The following is an 18981-nucleotide window of genomic DNA, read 5'->3' as shown; positions in this document are numbered from 1 at the left end:
ATGTTCCCTCACAGTGATTGCTGCCAGGGAATAACTGGCAGTGACACTAAAGATGTACACAATACACTCAAACGCAAAGACATGTGTAACTGGGAGTTGGGGCAACCTACCATGGAGAAAACATGGAAATTGCTACTATTGGGTGATAACATACTTTAACATCCTGGGGCTTTCCAGTATCCAGAGAATTTTGGAAAATTACAATCAATGCATGCACCATCTTTAAGACCCTAGGATGCAAGCCATCAGGTCCAGGGGATTTGTCAGCCTTTAGCTCCAACAGTTTTTCCGGTACCTTCTGTCTAGTGATCGTGATTGTTTTAAGTTTGTCCGTCCCTTTTCTCTCTTGATTTTTAACTATTCTTGGTAGGCTTTTTGTGTTCCTCTAAGTTTCTCTACCTTTCTGTAAAGGCCAAGATCTCTCTGTTATCTCCTGTTACCCCTTCCTCCTTCAGACAAGGTACTAGAAGCATTAAGTCCTCCAAAGTAAATGTCCAGATCTACCTTGTAGAGTTGCAGTTTCTCTGGGGCGAGTTTTCCCTCCCTTTTCTTCTCATTCACATGGATACCACCTTTACCAGACAGTATTAGTGGACTGACCAGGGGCTTCACACTGTCTCTGCACAGATATTGTGTTAGATCTTCACATCTTTATATTATCCTTTCACTACAGATTGACAGACTGACAGGGTGGATGATATTTAATGGAGGCGACGGCCGTCTCATCCGATGGCTGGAAAGCCAGCGATAACCCTGTGCCTCCTCTTTTTGGGAAGGCCTGCTGTATTAATCACTCACTTAAGTACCTCAATTGGCGGTGAGGGCTTAATTGGGGCAGAGGCAGAAAGGCTGTGGGGTTCCCCCTCATTTCAATGCTCCTGCCACCAAACTCATCAATCTCAGGGGGTGCATTAAATTCCACCCACAGCCTCTACTTTCACATACTTTTTCTCCTTAATCTCATGAGTTGATAAGAAGAGAAGAAGCCATACAACAAGAAAGGACATTCCAGCTCATTCATTCCACAGACCATAGGAAAAATTTAATGCACCCCTCCCCACCTCCCTGGGTGAGTTAGGAGGCTGGGGGTTTGTGTGATCAGGCAAGAAGGTGCAGCATGGAAATTTTGCTAACTTCCCACCTCCCTACCATTAAATCGAGGGCGGGAAGTCCAGAGGCCAATCGAGAGCCTGAACCGGACACCTGAGGGCCTCCTCCCACTGTTGCTGGTATTCAACCAGCGGTGAGTGGGGGACTCGCCATCCAGAGAGGCGGCCAGCAAACCCTATTTGGCTTCCAACGGGTGTGGGCCCTTGTTCATGAGGCACTCGATGTCCAAGTTAGAAACCTAGCATTGGGCTTGGGGGGGCAGGGGTGGTCTGCATGGAGCCACGCCCTGCCCTTGCTACTGACCTCCCCTCCCCAATGACCCCCATCCCTCCCACACTCACCTCTCCAGGAATCAACTGGCGATTCCTGATCAAGGCCTCACTGTAGTACCAACAGTGGCCACTGCTCCTGGTGGTACTGCCGGTGCTGCAAAGCTGCTGGCCTCTGACTGGCCTGTCGCTTTTGGGGGCAGGATTTCCACCCTACTGGTGTCTTAACTGGATGGGAGGCCCAACGCTGCTGAATTAAATGACGTTGGGTCTCCCGGAGAAAAGCAATGTGGTTCTTCATTCAGTGGGCAAGACCCCTGTCACCCACATAGAGTCCTGGCAAATGCGTGAATGGAAGATCTGAGGAATTCAATTCAACAATGGTGCATAAAAACTAAATACTTACATTTCTGCAGTCATTGGCAAAAGTCCCAACCAGAATGACATGGCAGGTAGTCTTACTATCTCTGCAGAGGGAGCAAATACACCTGATCCAGTAGTCAAGGTATTCTAAAATTAGATGTATTGTACATTTGAATTAATATTAAACTTTTCTCAATGCAACAAGAAACCTTATCCACATATTGCTTGCCTCCTCCACTCTCCTTAACAAAATCAGTCGCGAACTGCCTGATTTAAATAAAGGGTCCCCCACAGCGATAACACACTGCTGGCAGCCAAAAAAATGAGAGGGTGGGACTTCCACCCTTCAGTGTGAGGAATTCCTGCCCTCTAGAGCTTCCAGCCAATCAGATCAGCCGGCAGCTCGAGCAGTTCCAGCAGCACCAGTACTCAACAGTGGACGCTCTTGGGACTGCAAGCAGGCCCCTAACCCCACCCTTCCCATAAAATTCAGCCCACTGTATTATATTAGTAATGAAAGGATTAATCCACCAGTAGTAAGTTCCTTTAAGTTTAAAAACAAAGTGATATGTTTATTTTTAATTAGTTAACACTCCTCTAAAACTAGCAAAGGAAATTCATACGAATGCAGTAAGCCATATCCCAATACTTAAAGAATAGAGGAAAAAAAGAGTTCAGATTTAAGTGCTTTATCCAAGAGTGGAGAATGTTTGGAACAGATTGTCCGGGGACGCAGTAGGAACTGTTATATCAGTAAATTGAAGAGAGAGTTGGATAAGTTACCTGATAAATATTTGAGAGGGGAGCTTGGGAGAGAATGTGAGACACCCCGAGTTATAGTAATGCTATTTGTTTTCTTTTATATATTGATTGTATTTAGGTATAGGCGATGGGCAAAATTGCAAATCTTCCAACCTAAGAAAAATGTCTGAGGGTGAAAATTCAGCCAATTGTTGAGGCATGAGATTGAGTGAAATGTGCTGAGGAGCCCAGAAACTTTTGAGCTGTACATTTTTTAAAAATTCTGCTTGTAGCAAAACAAAACATAAACTAAGTAATGATATGTATATAAAGTTAAATTAACCTCCCGTGGTCCTGCTAATGGTTTGGGGAAATGACATATCATTCAACTATATTTCTTGTAATGAGCTGAGAGATAATGGCATCACCACCTCTGGGAAAAGTGAGAACAAACACTGCCTTTACTATTATGGAGTCACTCACTGATTTTAATGGACCAGGGACATTGCAGAATGAAGGTTTATCATTGTCTGCATTGATCCTATTCTGCAAAACACCAATTTTTTTTTCCAGAGAACTTTGAGAAAAAATTGAATAGGTTTTAGCAATTCCATTTATTCACTGTTAGGGTGAAGGTTTTGCTTAAGTGGTTTCCTGTCATTTGAATGTGCAAAGTAGGGCCAAGTGTTTACTGCAAGGAGCACACATCATGAATTTTGTCATGGCTTCTCCTGATTCACCACTTTAACTCTGGTGAAAGTTTGGTGTCAACCCCATTTACAGATGGAATGAAGTCACCACTAAAGTTGTCCTACACAATGGGAGGAGTGCTAAGGCAATTCCTGGTAATGGTAACCTTACATCAGAAACATTTAACAACCAGAAGAACCCATTTCTCATTCAGAATAGCCACCCCACACCACTGCCGCCACCACCCCCCCCCACCCCCCACCCCCTCAGCCCCCAACCAACCCCGGGAAAATTAGACCCCCAATGTTTAAAGGCAAACAACAAACTACTCAAAGAAGAAAAACAGTGAATTTCTATTTTTAATCAAGATAGCATTTTCGTTAAACTTGAAACAAAAAAGATGAAAACATTATGCATTATTACTGGCAATAAATTGTAACAATTCTGATCAGATGTTCAAAAGAATTACAGGAAGTATGTCACTATAGCGTACCTTGCACGGTAAATCCACAGGTGTCTATTACTTTTTGTCCTCTAAGCGGCCTTTCCTTTGCTGGTAATGTGTCGTTTAATTCTAGGTTTAGGTTAACGACCAATAGATAGACGGCATTGTTAGGTAAAAAGGGCATGTGCATCTGCTGATATTCCACGTGTCCTCCAAAGTCATAGTATCTAAATACTGAGAACTCCTCTGGGACTTTGCTGGTTTCTTTCACTTTCATCAATATCTCATTGGTAAAAGCTTCATTCATGGCAGCACCTGCTAGAAAGAAAAATAACAATTGTAGTTATTTTGTGCACTCTTCCCTGCAGATATTCCTGGACAATGTACTTAATGGGAGACAAAAGCAAAATACTGCAAATACTGGAAATTGGGAATAAAAATAGAAATCGCTGGAAAACACGCAACAAGTCAGACAGCGTCTCTGGACTTATCTGGAAAGAATGTTTTTATCAAAGGTAATAGCATACATTTTGTTAAAGTTGAAACTTGGCTTAATTTGACTTGAGGAACCAAAATCCAGCTTTGGAAGCTGCATCTCCTTTCTGCTTCTAGTTGAAAACTCCGCTGAGCCATTTGCCCGTTTTAGTAAGTTAATTTTCAGAGAAAAGCTGAAGTGTGCACATCTTCCAATTGAAGAAAAATTGACGTGCTAACTCAATCAACTGTGGAAAGCACGTGGTGTTGCCAAATGATGAAATAGGATGCATAATTCGATACCAAAGCAAAATACTGTGGATGCTGGAAATCTGAAATAAAACCAGAAAGTGCTGGAAATGCTCAGCAGTCAATTCGCATCTACGGTGAGAAACAGTGTTAACGGGCGGAATCTTGTGGAGGCCACAGGGGTCACGGCCGCTGGTCAGAGAGCTGGCTAGAGAGCCCCGTTTCGCCTCTTTTCTGAAAGGCCCACAGTATCTTGTGTCACTTGGGCACTTGGCAGACCAGCAACAGGCCTTTTCCAGGATAAAGGACACTGGGGTGGATGTCTCACCTGAGTGCTGCCAACCAATCAGCAGCGCCACCTACAACACCCAGCCAAGGCAGAGGGGGGTTCAACAGGAAGGGCAACTGGGGAGGGGGGCCTCAGCAGTCCCTCTCCATCCAGACTTCGGGGCCCACAATCAGGTACTGAGTGCCTTTGAACGAGGAACCAGCCTGGGAGCCTGCAAGCAAATCTGCCCACCGCTGGATGAATTCCAGCAGTAGCAGAATGAGGCTCTTAAATCAGCATTAATTGCCCACTTAAGTGCCTCAATTGGTTGCGGGGCAGGTAGGCCATCCAGGGGCCTTCCCAACATGAGCTTAATCAGGGTGGAGGCGGGAAAGTGGTGGGGTCCCCACCCACCACCCGATTAAATGCACCCCCACCACCAAACTCAACATGGGGGAGGGCATTAAATTCCACCCAACGTTTCAAGTTGATGATGGGAAGTTCTGATGAAAGGTCATTGACCTGAAACGTTAACTCTGTTTCTCTCCACAGATTATGCATAAATCAATAATATGTGTTGCGAAGTACAGTGGAAACTATTCACATTTGGGATTACAGATGTTGTACAACTTTGAAATTTGCGGTAAATAAAACTTTGATCATATTTCATTTAACCATTTCAAACTCTTTTATACACAACTGAAGATAGCAGATTTCCTGACTATATATTATATATTGAAAATGTTTAGTGGGTCATAACATTTCATTTCAAAATACATGGACAAGTCTCCATGTCCTTTTTCTATTGGAAAGTCAATTTTGTTTTCCTGAAGGGTAAAAGAGGGTGGATTTTAATGTATCCCACTCAGATGAAAATCCTGACTACCTGCTGAGGCCCAGATTTTCATTGTGGGGCTTGAGGAGTTTTTATTTAAACTTACCTTTCAGGACCTATGTTTCTGGTCTGAAGGTTAGAGTGTTCCCTGTGTCTACAGTGGACATCCCTGTCAGCAGACTGTTAAAATTACATCACAGGTCCTAATTGATTAATTGGACCTTGATTTGAATATATTTATGAAGCGTCTAACTGAACTACGTAGACATCTCAAACACTTTCCATTAAAGCAGGTACATGTCAGTTTCCGAGCAGCAAAAACACCGAATGATTCTCACCCTTGCTCCACTCTGTTTCTGAAGGGGGAAGGAGTTAAAATACCCCTCTGATACCTCCTTGATTAGTATCATGTACAAATCTAGGACTACTTCTTCTAGCCCTATATCCTAGTCATTAATGTAAATATAGAGAACAGAACCTCATGGGACACTCCTTTCTACCTCCAATCATTGAGAAAATGCCCTTATCTCCTACTCTCTCTTTCCTCACTTCTAAACAGTTTTTAATCCAATCTGCAACCTTTCCCCTAATTTCTGTTTTCTTTTCATCCATTTTTATCTCCAAAGGCTTGCACTTGCTTCTGATTGCCTCTGGCAGAGTCAGCCCAACAGAAGATTGTCAAGCCTCACCCACCTGCAGTCAGAATATCTCAGCAGCCAGGTCTGGTTTTCTCTGAGTGTACCACTCTATAATATTATCATGGAGGAGGATGAGCAGCAGCACAGGATGCAGAAATGGAAAGTCGAGTATCTTACAAGGAGGATGGGTGCACCCGCCAGGTAGTGCTACCCTCTCCCATCCCGATCTAAGAGGGCAGTACAGAGGCAGTGAAGGCTAAATCAGGACCATTCTGAGAGGGGACTGTCTTGCTGCTTCCATTTCTGCTGATTGACTGCCCTCTCTTGTCTCCATTTCTGCTCATAGACTGTCCTCTCTGTCTTCATTTCTGGTGACAGACTGTCCACCAATATTCATTACAAACCTACTGGCTCCCACAGCTACCTTCCTGCTTCCTGTAAGGGCTCCATTCCATTCTCCGAGTTCCTCCGCCTCCAACACATTTGTTCCAATGATGCTACCTTCCAAAATGGTGCTTCTGACATGTCTTCATTTTTCCTGAACTGATGGCTCCCCACCACTGCGGTCGACAGGGCATCAACCGTGTCCAACCAATCTCCCGCAACTCTGCCCTCACCCCTTCCCCTCCCTCCCAGAACCATCACAGGTCCCCCTTGTCCTTTCTTTTCACCCCACCAGCCTCCGCATTCAAAGGATCATTCTCTGCCATTTCCGCCAACCCCAGCATGATGCCACCACCGAACATATCTTGCCCTCACTCACTCTGTCAGCAATCTATAGGGGCCATTCCTTCCGTGACACCACTTCTCCATCACTCCCAACTCCTTAGCCCCCTCCCGTGGCACCTTCCCATGCAAATGCAGAAGGTGCAACACCTGCCCCTTTACCTCCTCCCTCCTCATGGTCCAAGGCCTCTCACATTCCTTTCAGGTGAAGCAGACTTCACTTGCACCTCCTTAAATTTGGTCAACTGTATCGCTGCTCCCAACGTGGTCTCCTGTAAACACAAGGACAGCAGACACATGGGAACACTGCCACCTGGAAGTTCCCCTCCAAGTCACTCACCACCCTGACTTGTAAATATATCACTGTTCCTTCAATGTCGCTGGGTCAAAATCCTGAAACTCCCTCTCAGTCAGCACTGTGGGTGTACCTACACCACATGGACTGCAGCAGTTCAAGGAGGCAACTCACCACCACTTTCTCAAGGGCAAGTGGGAATGCGCATTAAATTCTGCCCTAGCCAGCGATGCCCACATCTCATGAATGAATAAAAGAAAAGACTGGGTGACCCATTTGCGGAACACCTTCACTCAGTCCGCGAGCATGACCCAGACCTTCTTGTTGCATCTTGCTCTCATGCCCACATGTCTGTCCCTGACCTGCTGCAATGTTCCAGTGAAGCCCAACGCAAACTGAAGGAACAGCACCTCATCTTCCAATTAGGCACTTTACATTCTTCTGAACATCGAGTTGAACAACTTCAGACCATGAACTCTCTCCTCCATTTTGACCCCCTTTTTAATCCTTTTTTTTCCCCCAACACTAAACCCACCCCCTCCACAGGGCCATCTGTCACTTGTTTTTGTGGTTTGCTTTCACACGGCAGTGACCCTTGTTCTGTTCTGCTATTAACGCATTCTGCTATGTTACCTTTATGCCACTATCAGCACCTTCTTTAGTCTTTAACACTACCGTTAATATTCCCTTTGTCTTGTGTACATGACATCTTTGTCAAATCGCTCACATATCCCTGACCTTCTATTTTGCTCCGCCTGCTCCACCCCCTCTTAAACAGTATAAAATCCATCACATTTCTACCTCTCATCAGCTCTGAGACATACAGACTCAAAACATTGACTCTCTCTCTCTCCGCAGATGCTGCCAGATCTGCTGAGTTTTTCCAGCATTTTCTGTTGTTATTCCATTCTCCTCTGCATAAGGGGATGTTTCAACAACCATGCAATAGTGCAGCTCTGTGACTTTCTGAAGGAAGAATGAAGCCTCACGTATTACCCACAATGCTCTCCCAGTGGCTCTGAAAGTGAACACTGCCCTCAACTTCCATAGCAAAGAGTCATTTCCAGGGAGCCAGGAAACATGTATATTTGTCAGAGCACTGCTGTCCTTTACAGCACAGCAGCCTCCCTGATAAGCTTTACCAATACGGAAAAGCGACAACAAAATGGGGTCACAATATGTTATGGGGTTGCGTCCTTCCCCAAAGGCTAAGGAGCATTCATTTCTTTGAGGGCCAGCAGAACACCCACTCAGCAACATAAGCAAGAAGGGATTCTACTCCCTTGACATCCAGTTAACGTGTGACTACAATTTGGACGCCTTGCATATCAACACCCGAGATGCGCAAAGCAGCCATGATGTTTTCATCCTCTAATGTTCGGTCTTTCCTGATTTCTTCAGGGAAGAGGATCAGTCCTATAAATGGCTTTCGGGAGACAAAGCATACCCCTTCCCCACCCACTCCCCGCACCACCCCCATGGCTCCAATGGCTAATGGCGCCAATCAGTCCAATGTGAATTCTCTCCAGGGAACATGAATCCTATTTTATGTAGCTTGGTGGCAACGAACACCCAGAAATGTGTGCAACCTGCCTTTGATTTCTTCCAGGCCTGAATCACGGTGTTCCATCTCCTTTTTCCCTCACTCGGTGGCATGCCTAGCTGCTGTCTGGGTTCAAATGTTAATGTCGCATAAAAGATATTGCTGTGCTATGCAGTGAAATTATTGAAGAGTGAAGTGAAAGAGTCAAGCACTGTTGTTCTCTCATGCATTTGTCCTCAGCCTATTGTTGAAGAGTGCAGGCTGAACTGTCCTTTTGGAGGGTGCACAGTATTCAGCTGCTCACACCCCTCATGCACATTTTTTACACCAATGAACATGTAAATGCCCAGGCTCAGGAAAATCACGTGCAATTTCCACTACAGGCCATTAATGGGTACACATTTTTTTAAAATAAAGTGGTGTAACTAACTTTGAGGATGTTCCAGCCTTTTATTTTTAACGGATAAAGCTTTCTATAAGTGTATCTCAGTTATTCCAGCTTGCAGCCTGATATCTTGCTTTTGTGATTTCGGGAACATTACACAGATCTTTTAAAAATAAGCCAAAAAAGTGTACCTTTATCGACATCCTTTTGTTCTTCACTTGAACCAGTGTCACAGTGGTCACTTTGCTTTGTGAGCGTTCCTAGAAGTTTAGAAATAGTTTGTGACTCACAAGTATAATCCACATTTCAGTTTTCATACAACTTGTCCTAAATTTGTTCACCTAGAAGGACAAGGGCAGCAGATGCAAAGAAAAACAATCACCTGAAAATTTCCCTCTAAGTCTCACAACATCCTGACTTGGATAAATACCACTGTCGCTGGTTAAAATCCTGGAACTCCCTCCCTTACAGCACTGTGGGTGTACCTACATCACATGGACTCAGTGGTTCAAGAAAACAACCCACCACCAATTTCTCAACGGCAACTAGGGATGGGCAATAACTGCTGGCCTTGCCAGTGAAGCTCATATTCCAAGAATGAATAACACAAAGTTCTATACTGGCTCTTGTACACTTGAGGACATGTGAACAAAAGAGCAAATCTCATTCAAACTTGCGGTCAGGCAATGGACTAGTGTTGCTTCTCTGCTAAATGAGCATTTTGTATCAAAAGTGTAATGCACCTTATATTGCACAAATTACACTGCACAGCAATGATAAAACTGCAGAGCTCTACTGCTTTTCTGCTCATTATTTTTCTCAACCTATTTAATAACCTCTCTAACCTCTTATCCTGTTTCCTGACAGTAACAAAGCCTCAGAAATAAAACCAATCAGAAATTACTATTGTGGTTAATACTGTTCATCAAATTCTACAGAGAGCTGGCTATATTCCTTTGAAATTAGATTTGGCCTAATAAAAAAGGAGATTTAAGTTGAAACATTAAATAATATGTAACTGCTAAGCAAATTGGAAGGATTCTCAGTCATAACGATTGCCTTTCTTTTATTATGAGCACATCTACAAAAGCTCAAAATCCCACAGAATATTGGTAGCTCTAGATTCAATATATTAACTAAGTGCAATGTTTGATTCAACTATTGATTATGTGCTATTTTTGTGCTCATCAAGCTGAGTGTTATCAGTAATAGAAACAGAAAAACCTGGAAAGATCAACACCTGTGGAGAAAGGAAGTTGGCTTACAGTGCTGTGACCCTTTGTCAGAGCCAGTTAATGTCTGGAACAAGACCCAGGTGCCCCAACTGCCTTAAGGAGAAATTTGTTAATTTAAATAAATTATTAGGTGTTAGTGAGCTAAATATGCATTTTGTGGGCAGGTTGCCATACTGGATGCATTAGACAGTACACCAAGACGAGCTGAATTGTATAGTAGGGCTCAAGTCTCTGAGGCCAGTATTACAGGGATCCACCACCAATGTACACTAATCTAACAGGTACAAATAAACACATTAGCTCCATAGACTTTAAGCAAATAACCTCCTTTTGCTGTCAATTTCTTAATGTGTCCCTTGACAGTTCATAGTTTGTCGATAATGCTTCCTTAGTGATATTGATGTTAAAGACTGAAGTAATCAGAATTGTGTTTTGGACAGTAAGTACTATTACTTCACTTTTATTCCGAGAATGTTGCTTTAGGATGTAGAAAGGTTTGGAGCTTATGGCCTGAATTTTCCCATCGGCGATTTGGGGGCAGGGCCCACTCGCCGACGGGAAAATGACGCGGGATGAACCCTTTAAATATTTAGGAAGGCGGGCAGACAGCAAAATCAGCTGTCCACCTGCCGACCTGTCAATGGCCAATTGAGGCCATTGACAGGCTAATTAAGATAATTAAAGGCCTGCCCATCCAACCGTAAGGCTGGCGGGCAGGCCAGGAGCCCCAGTGGGCTTTTGATAAAGCATGAAACCTCATCCACCAGCGGGATGAGGTTTCATGTCCATTTTTAAAAAGTCTAATAAAGTTTATGTCCTTTTTATTAACATGTCCCATCTCGTGTGACATTGCCACATGAGGGGGACATGTTAATAATTTTTTAATTTTTCTATTTTTTGTCTTTTCTTACCTGTCACTAATCTCCCTGAGACAGGACTTTGCCTCAGGGAGCAATGCGTGAAAGAGCGCACTTTGACAGATGGGGAATCCCCTCCCCACCCCCACCCCCACCCCCACCCCACCCCCACCCCACACCCCCACCCCCACCCCACCCCTACCCCACACCCCCACCCCACCCCTACCCCACACCCCCACTCCACCCCCACCCCCACCCCTCCACCCCCACCCCCCCACCCCCACCCCCAACACCCCACCACCCCCCCCGCCCCCGTACAGGAAGCGTATAGCACTTCCTGTCGGGCAGGCCAAATTAAGGTCCGCCCACTCAAAATGGCGGCGGGGGTCAGCTGCCCGCCCGCTGCCAAGCTGGTGGGGCCCGCCCGCCATCCGAGGGCAAAATTCTGCCCTATGTCTATCTTTAAATAGATCATGGAGTTTTGTATTATTATTGATGGTTATTGCCCTGTTTTATCATTACTTGGGTGCATCATGTGGGAAAGTCATACATCTTTATAGTGATGATTGGTGCCATTTAAAAATAAATTCAAGCTTCAGCTCTTATCCTAATAACTTCTTCAGCAACAATGGGTGAGAGACAGAGAACTGGAAGCTTCAAGAATAGAACATCAGTAAGGAAATAAGTGGAAGATCAGGACATGTACGAGTTGCAAACAATTTAGAATCAGGTTCAAATTGCCTTAAGCTCAATGATGCAATAATATAATCAATAACAGTATTTATATTTAAATATTTTTCCATTAAAATCACTTTTCATAGCTCTTTAAAAAAATCCAAAGGTACTTACTCACCTTCAAGTGGTTGTTTATCAGAATTTAAAACACAGGATGCAATTGCAGTCATTAAATCATCGCTTGGATTATCTTTACATGAGAGAAGAGAGAGATGAGTTTTGAAAATGATTAATGACATGTTTAGAATATTACACTGTCAGATCACATCATTTTCTTCCATGGTTGTGCATTCAAAACATCCCCAAGTTAAGACATCTGGTGCATTTATACCTGAATGAAACAGCAGAAATTGAAATATTGCTTGAGGTAGAATAAAGCTACATGAAATTAATAATGTTCAATAAGAAACAAAGAGAAAAAACCTGCAAATGTTGGAAATCTAAATTTGAGATGGAAGTGCAGTGTATGGAAATGCACAACAGGTCAATCAGCATCTGTACAGAAAAATGATGGGTGATGTTTCAAGTGCAAGGCCATCAGGAAGGCCTACGCACAAATGTTAACATATCTTTACAAAAGAGCCACTCTTCTTTCCAGCATTTTCTGTTTTTACTTCAAGTTTGAAGATCTGTTAGAACAGTTGAGAAAAACCATATTTAATTTGATGATTATTTGCTCCCTATTTTGAACGTACCTGTGTGTAAAGAGAAAGTGCCAATAACATTATTACTGAGTGTATTGTAGCCAAATTTGTGGATGATACAAAGATAGGTGGGAATGCAAGGAGGAGGACACAAAGAGTCTGCAAAAGGATATGGATAGGGTAAACAAATGGGCAAAAGTTTAGCAGATTTTTTTATTCATTCAAGGGATGTGGACTTCACTGGCTAGGTAGGCATTTATTGCCCATTCCTAATTGCCCTTGAGAAGGTGCCTTCTTGAAACAAATGGTGTATAATGTGGGAAAATGTGAGGTTATCCACTTTGGCAGGAAGAATAGAAAAGCAAAATATTATATAAATGGAGAGAGACTACAAAATGCTGCAGTACAGAGGGACCCAAGTGTCCTCCTACATGAAGTACATAATATTAGGATGCGGTAAGGTAGGCAAAGAAAATGTTGGTCTTTATTGCAATGGGCATGGAGTATAAAAGTAAGGAATCTTGCTGCAACTGCACAGAGCTTTGGTGAGACCTTACCTAGAGTATTGCATACTGTTTGGTTCTACTTCTTTATTGAGGGATATACAGGTATTTGCATTGGAAGCTGTTCATAGAAGGTTCACATGGCTGATTCGTGAGATGAAGGGGTTGTATTATGAAGAAAGGTTGAACAGGTTGGGCTTATACTCATTGGAGTTTAGAAGAATGAGAGATCATTTTATTGAAAAGTATATGGATCTGAGGGGTCTTGACAAGCTGAAAGGATGTTTCTCGTCATTGGGGTACCTAGAACTAAGGGCCTAACTAAAGGCTGAGTTACTTACGTCAGCTGGGGCCCCAAGGGGCTGAATGCCGGGAGCAATCCTGCCTCGGCTGTTTGGGAAAATCCCAGCCGCATTTTGGGCCCATCCAGCAACTAATTAGTTGCCACTGGGGTTTCTTTTCAGGTAAGGTTTACTAGACTAATACCAGGAATGGGCAGGTTGTCTTATGAGGAAAGGCTTGACATGTTAGGCTTGTATCCACTGGAATTTAGAAGAGTAAGAGGTGACTTAATTGAAACCTTTAAGATCCTGAGGGGATCCTGACAGGTTTGATGTGGAGAGGATGTTTCCTCTTGCAGGAGAATCTAGGACTAGGGGTCACTCTTTAAAAATAAGGGGTCGCTCATTTAAGGCAGAGATGAGGAGAATTTTTTTTCTCTCATAGAGTTGTGAATCGTTGGAACGCTCTTCCTCAAAAAGTGGTGGAAGCAGAGTCTTTGAATATCTTTAAGGCAGAGCTAGATAGATTATTGATTAACAAGGTGTTGACAGGTTATCGGGGGTGGGCAGGAATGTGGGGTTGAGGTTACATTCAGATCAGCCATGATCTTATTGAATGGCAGAGCAGGCTCGAGGGGCCAAGTGGCCTCCACCTGCTCCTAATTCCTATGTTCAGATATTAAGGGAGGAGAGCTCACCTCCGAGAGTTGCCGGCCAATGGGAGGGCTTGCAGCACTTCAGTCTCAGCTATGCCATCCGGATTGCTGGGACTGTACCCACCGGACAGGAAAAGTGACTGAAGCCATCCCCGGAACAAAGTGAGTGGGGTCAGTGATTGTTGAGGGTGGGGTGATGTTGCCGCTCAGGTAGGCCACTGCAGCCAGGGAGATCCTCAATGGACCACGGAATGTCAATTTAGGAGTGCACTGCTCCCCCGATCCTGCAGGGAGGCTGTCAGTGATCACCAGACAGTCTTTCAAAGTGGCAGAGGGTCCACCTGTCACTAGTAAAATGTCAGCAGCAGCAGGAAGGCCACAGCCACTCCGCCCTACACCCTCCTTCACCATTTTATGGAGCCCATCTGTCTCCCCGCCCATCCCTAGAGGGCTGGTAAAATCCAGCCCATAGTTTCAGAATAAAGGATCGCCCAATTAAGATGACGATGAGGAAGAATTTCTTCTCTCAGAATCTTTGGAATTCTTTAGCTCAGAAAGCAGTGGAGGCTGAGTCATTGAATATACTTAAGGCTGAGATTTCTGATCTATAGGACAGTCAAGTGTTATGGGGAACAAGTCAGCAAGTACGGGTAAGGTCAAGGTCAGATCAGCCATGATATTGAATGGCAGAGCAGGCTCAAGGGGCCATATGGTCTTCTCCTGCTCCCATTTCTTATGTTCTTATTTGGGGAATTGGTTTGAATACATTATTGCAAGAAAGCTTAATTAACATGTGTAGGTATAGTTAAGAACTCTTTCAAATAGTAATTCTCTCACATTGTTGGCCTCAGCATTTTAGGGCTCTGGTTCACTCTCAATGTTCTCATGACTTGGAGACTTCACCAGGGTCAACAGCACAACAGCCAGTTGGGAGGAAGTCATATTCCATCACACTTATAGTGGTACTGCTGGTAAAGAGGTGAATCTTGTCCGTAGAGTTGCCACAAAAAGGCGATAGCATTGCGTTGTCACCACAAGAAAATGTCATGCAATTAAAAATAACTTTTCACCCACAGTTCTAAATACATCAGTTTCTAGCCCACTCCTTTGCTTCTCAGTATTATAACTACTGAATAATTTATCAAATTATTGTATTGTGATATCCTATCTTCCATTCTGGTTTAGTCTGATTAATGAATTTAAAACTACCATAGACTCTATCTGAACATATATTTACCAAGCTTTTTCTCCCAGTTTTTAATTTCTATCTGTCCAATCCGTATTCCGTCTGTTATGGGCTCATCCTCCCGAAATGATTCATTAAGTAATTTCCGCAGCAGAGTCGTTTTCCCAGCGCTCCTGTAGCCACAAACAGTCAATGTCCGGACATAAAATGGGACCTTTCCTTGCTGAAATACATTTTGAAGTTTTATCTTGAGTTCATCCATCACGTTTTCATTTTGAGTTTCTGCCAATAAGTAAAGACTTATGTCAGACTCAATAAGCAATAAATAAGTCATTCGTAAAGTTGATGCCATTCACTGCTCCAAAGAGGAGGTTTTACCAACTATTATATTTTGTGCCAAAGAAGCAATGATTCACATTATGAACTATGCTTGAAAAATATGAAGGGCCTGAAAATTTGAGAGGTTACTGACACACTCATGTTCCTGCCATTAATCTGTCAGGAAACTGATGAATCAGGCCAGGCACATAAGGGCTCATCATGGGCTCCAGTTTCCAGGGAACCTTGTTTTAAAGAGGGACCTCAGTCAGCCCTAGATGCAGACGTCTGTGTCAGATGCCAGTAGCCAGCAGGCAAATTGGGATCCTACAGGTTGGGCTTGGTCCTTACATTGGATTGTCTTGGTGGAATAGTGGAACAGTGTTAATGGGGTCCACCTTGGGGACCCAAGTCATCACCTGGACCTTCAAAGAACTATTAGAGATTCAAGAATTTCATCTGCCAGTGGGCTGTGTGTTCCTGATTTCTGGAAAGACCCCTCCCCAAAGTGGAACAACTTTTGAAAGGATTCCAAAAATGTTTACATCCTACATTTCTCAGCACCTCCTTTCATTGTTGAATTTTGATTGACAAGTGTAATGAATGAAAAATACCTACCAGCTGCCACCTCTGTTGAAGTAAGTTCACTTTGGCAACAATCTGGCATGTCATCATCACTTTCAAGCCCACCGTTAAGCAATTCAGTCACATTCGTATCTGCCGCAAAGTCTTTAGCCAACTTTTCCAGGTTACGCTTTCCAATTATCTCCAGTTTTCTTCCTATCGATTTTGATTGAAACTCGTCCACATCACCTTGGTGATCATTGCCTTGTGATGTTTTATGCCCTAATAGTACTGCTTGCACATCTTCAACTAACTTGCCCACGTTTTGCCTTCCTGATTTCTCCAGCTTTTTTCCTGCAGCTTTAAGAAACTTGGCCATTTTTTAAAAAAACTTGGTCACAGCACAAACCCAAGGCAATCGATTATCTGTTTTATAAAGCAGGTTGATAAACTGGAGGGAAGTAGAAAGGTAAATCCATCAGGTAAGGAAATGATAAAAGCAATATAAACAGCGTTAGTAATAGTGCTGGATCTTCCGTATAGTTAGCAATACCAACTAAATATTAAAGGAGCTTAGGATGGTTACTACAAGTGGGTTAAAGGCTGCCACTACCTTACAAAAATCTATCCACCTTACTGCTGAAAATTTCAATGGAACTAGCATGCTCCTCTGACCACACTCTGATCTCCTTTCTCAACATTTCTGTGCTCATTGCCGGAAAATCCCCTCCCCTTTTCGTGCTTTTTATGCAAACAGAGGCGGAAAATCCCGGCCATTAAGTCTGTTTTTTCATCACTTTCAGTTCCGCTGAAGGACCTCGGCGATTATCTTTCTAATCCGGTGAATTTTAATAATGCTTCTTCTGTACAATGGCGGAAATCGTCTCTAATAAATAAATACAACGTTAATATTCTTCAGCACCAAGTTTTCATATCTGCCCTTATTCCTTGTGTCTGTTTATTTCTCTCTGCTATCTACAGCGTTTCTAATTTCATTGTAATATACGAGGCTTCATTCTTTAACAAACAATTGGCCGAAAACCGTCGACATTTGGTAGAAGCGACAATTGGTAATAGCTAACATTTCGGTTTAAATTCGGACTATAAGGGGTACTTACTACAAGTGGAAAGGTTCAAAGACGAAACTGAAAGAACTCGGGAAGAAGCTACTGCATTCCTCAAATGGAAGGGGAAGAACTATAAAAACAAAAAGCTAAAAGCTACTGCGGATGCTGGAAATCCAAAACAAAAACAGAATTACCTGGAAAAACTCAGCAGGTCTGGCAGCATCGGTGGAGAAGAAATCAGTTAACGTTTCGAGCCTTCACGGCCCTTCGGCAGAACTGAAGCATAGTTAGAAGAAGGGAGAAATATAAATTGGTTTAAGGTGGGGGGGGGGGGGAAGAGAGAAGTTGAGGGTGTGGTGATTGTGGAGATAAGCAGTGATAGGAGCAGCTAATCAAAAGATGTCACAGACAAAAGGATCAAAGAGGTGTTGAAGGTGGTGATATTTGTCTAAGAAAAGTGCTAATTAAGAATGGAAGACAGGACACTCAAAGTACAGTTCTAGTGGGGGTGGGGTGGAAAAGACTAACAAGGTTTTAGTTTTAGATTTAAAAATAATGGAAATAGGTGGGGAAAGAAGAATCTATATAAATTATTGAAAAAAAAGGGGGGGTGGGGAGAAACGGGGTGGGGATGGGGGGAGGGGGAGTTTAAGATCTAAAGTTGTTGAATTCAATATTCAGCCCGGAAGGCTGTAAAGTGCCTAGTCGGAAGATGAGGTGCTGTTCCTCCAGTTTGCGTTGGGCTTCACTGGAACAATGCAGCAAGCCAAGGACAGACATGTGGGCAAGAGAACAGGGTGGAGTGTTAAAATGGCAAGCGACAGGGAGGTTTGGGTCTTTCTTGCGGACAGACCGCAGGTGTTCTGCAAAACGGTCGCCCAGTTTGCGTTTGGTCTCTCCAATGTAGAGGAGACCGCATTGGGAGCAACGAATGCAGTAGACTAAGTTAGGGGAAATGCAAGTGAAATGCTGCTTCACTCGAAAGGAGTGTTTGGGCCCTTGGACGGTGAGGAGAGAGGAAGTGAAGGGGCAGGTGTTGCATCTTCTAGGGTTGCATGGGGAGGTGCCATAGGTGGGGGTTGAGGAGTAGGGGGTGATGGAGGAGTGGACCAGGGTGTCCCGGAGGGAACGATCCCTATGGAATGCCGTCAGGGGGGGTGAAGGGAAGATGTGTTTGGTGGTGGCATCATGCTGGAGTTGGCGGAAATGGCGGAGGATGATCCTTTGAATGCGGAGGCTGGTGGGGTGATAAGTGAGGACAAGGGGGACCCTATCATGTTTCTGGGAAGGAGGAGAAGGCGTGAGGGAGGATGCGCGGGATATGGGCCGGACACGGTTGAGGGCCCTGTCAACGACCGTGGATGGAAAACCTCGGTTAAGGAAGAAGGAGGACATGTCAGAGGAGCTGTTTTTGAAGGTAGCGTCATCAGAACAGATGCGACGGAGGCGAAGGAACTGAGAGAATGGGATGGAGTCTTTACAGGAAGCGGGGTGTGAGGAGCTGTAGTCCCTCCCCCCATCCCCACCCCGTTTCTCCCCACCCCCCCTTTTTTTTCAATAATTTATATAGATTCTTCTTTCCCCACCTATTTCCATTATTTTTAAATCTAAAACTAAAACCTCGTTAGTCTTTTCCACCCCACCCCCACTAGAGCTGTACTTTGAGTGTCCTGTCTTCCATTCTTAATTAGCACTTTTCTTAGACAAATATCACCACCTTCAACACCTCTTTGATCCTTTTGTCTGTGACATCTTTTGATTAGCTGCTCCTATCACTGCTTATCTCCACAATCACCACACCCTCAACTTCTCTCTTTCCTCCCCCCCCCACCTTAAACCAGCTTATATTTCTCCCTTCTCCTAACTATGCTTCAGTTCTGCCGAAGGGCCGTGAAGGCTCGAAA

At 43.9% G+C, this 18981-nt stretch overlaps 1 protein-coding gene across 1 annotated transcript in view; it reads right to left on the bottom strand.

Annotated features, from left to right (window-relative positions):
- LOC144692056 (uncharacterized) overlaps window positions 1-17211 on the bottom strand; it is a 46696-nt gene extending 29485 nt beyond the window's left edge. The window contains exons 1-7 of the mRNA XM_078560614.1: window positions 17129-17211; window positions 16065-16461; window positions 15180-15410; window positions 11977-12048; window positions 9223-9291; window positions 3667-3936; window positions 1786-1889 (exon numbers count right to left, since the gene is read on the bottom strand). Coding sequence (XP_078416740.1) covers window positions 1786-1889; window positions 3667-3936; window positions 9223-9291; window positions 11977-12048; window positions 15180-15410; window positions 16065-16389 — 1071 coding nt within the window. The 5' untranslated portion in view covers window positions 16390-16461; window positions 17129-17211. The remainder of the gene's footprint in view (window positions 1-1785; window positions 1890-3666; window positions 3937-9222; window positions 9292-11976; window positions 12049-15179; window positions 15411-16064; window positions 16462-17128) is intronic.
- Window positions 17212-18981: the final 1770 nt, after the last annotated feature.

Source organism: Cetorhinus maximus, chromosome 16 (genome assembly GCF_964194155.1).
Source record: "Cetorhinus maximus chromosome 16, sCetMax3.hap1.1, whole genome shotgun sequence".
NCBI lineage: Eukaryota > Metazoa > Chordata > Chondrichthyes > Lamniformes > Cetorhinidae > Cetorhinus > Cetorhinus maximus.
This window is presented reverse-complemented; position numbering and strand designations above follow the sequence as displayed.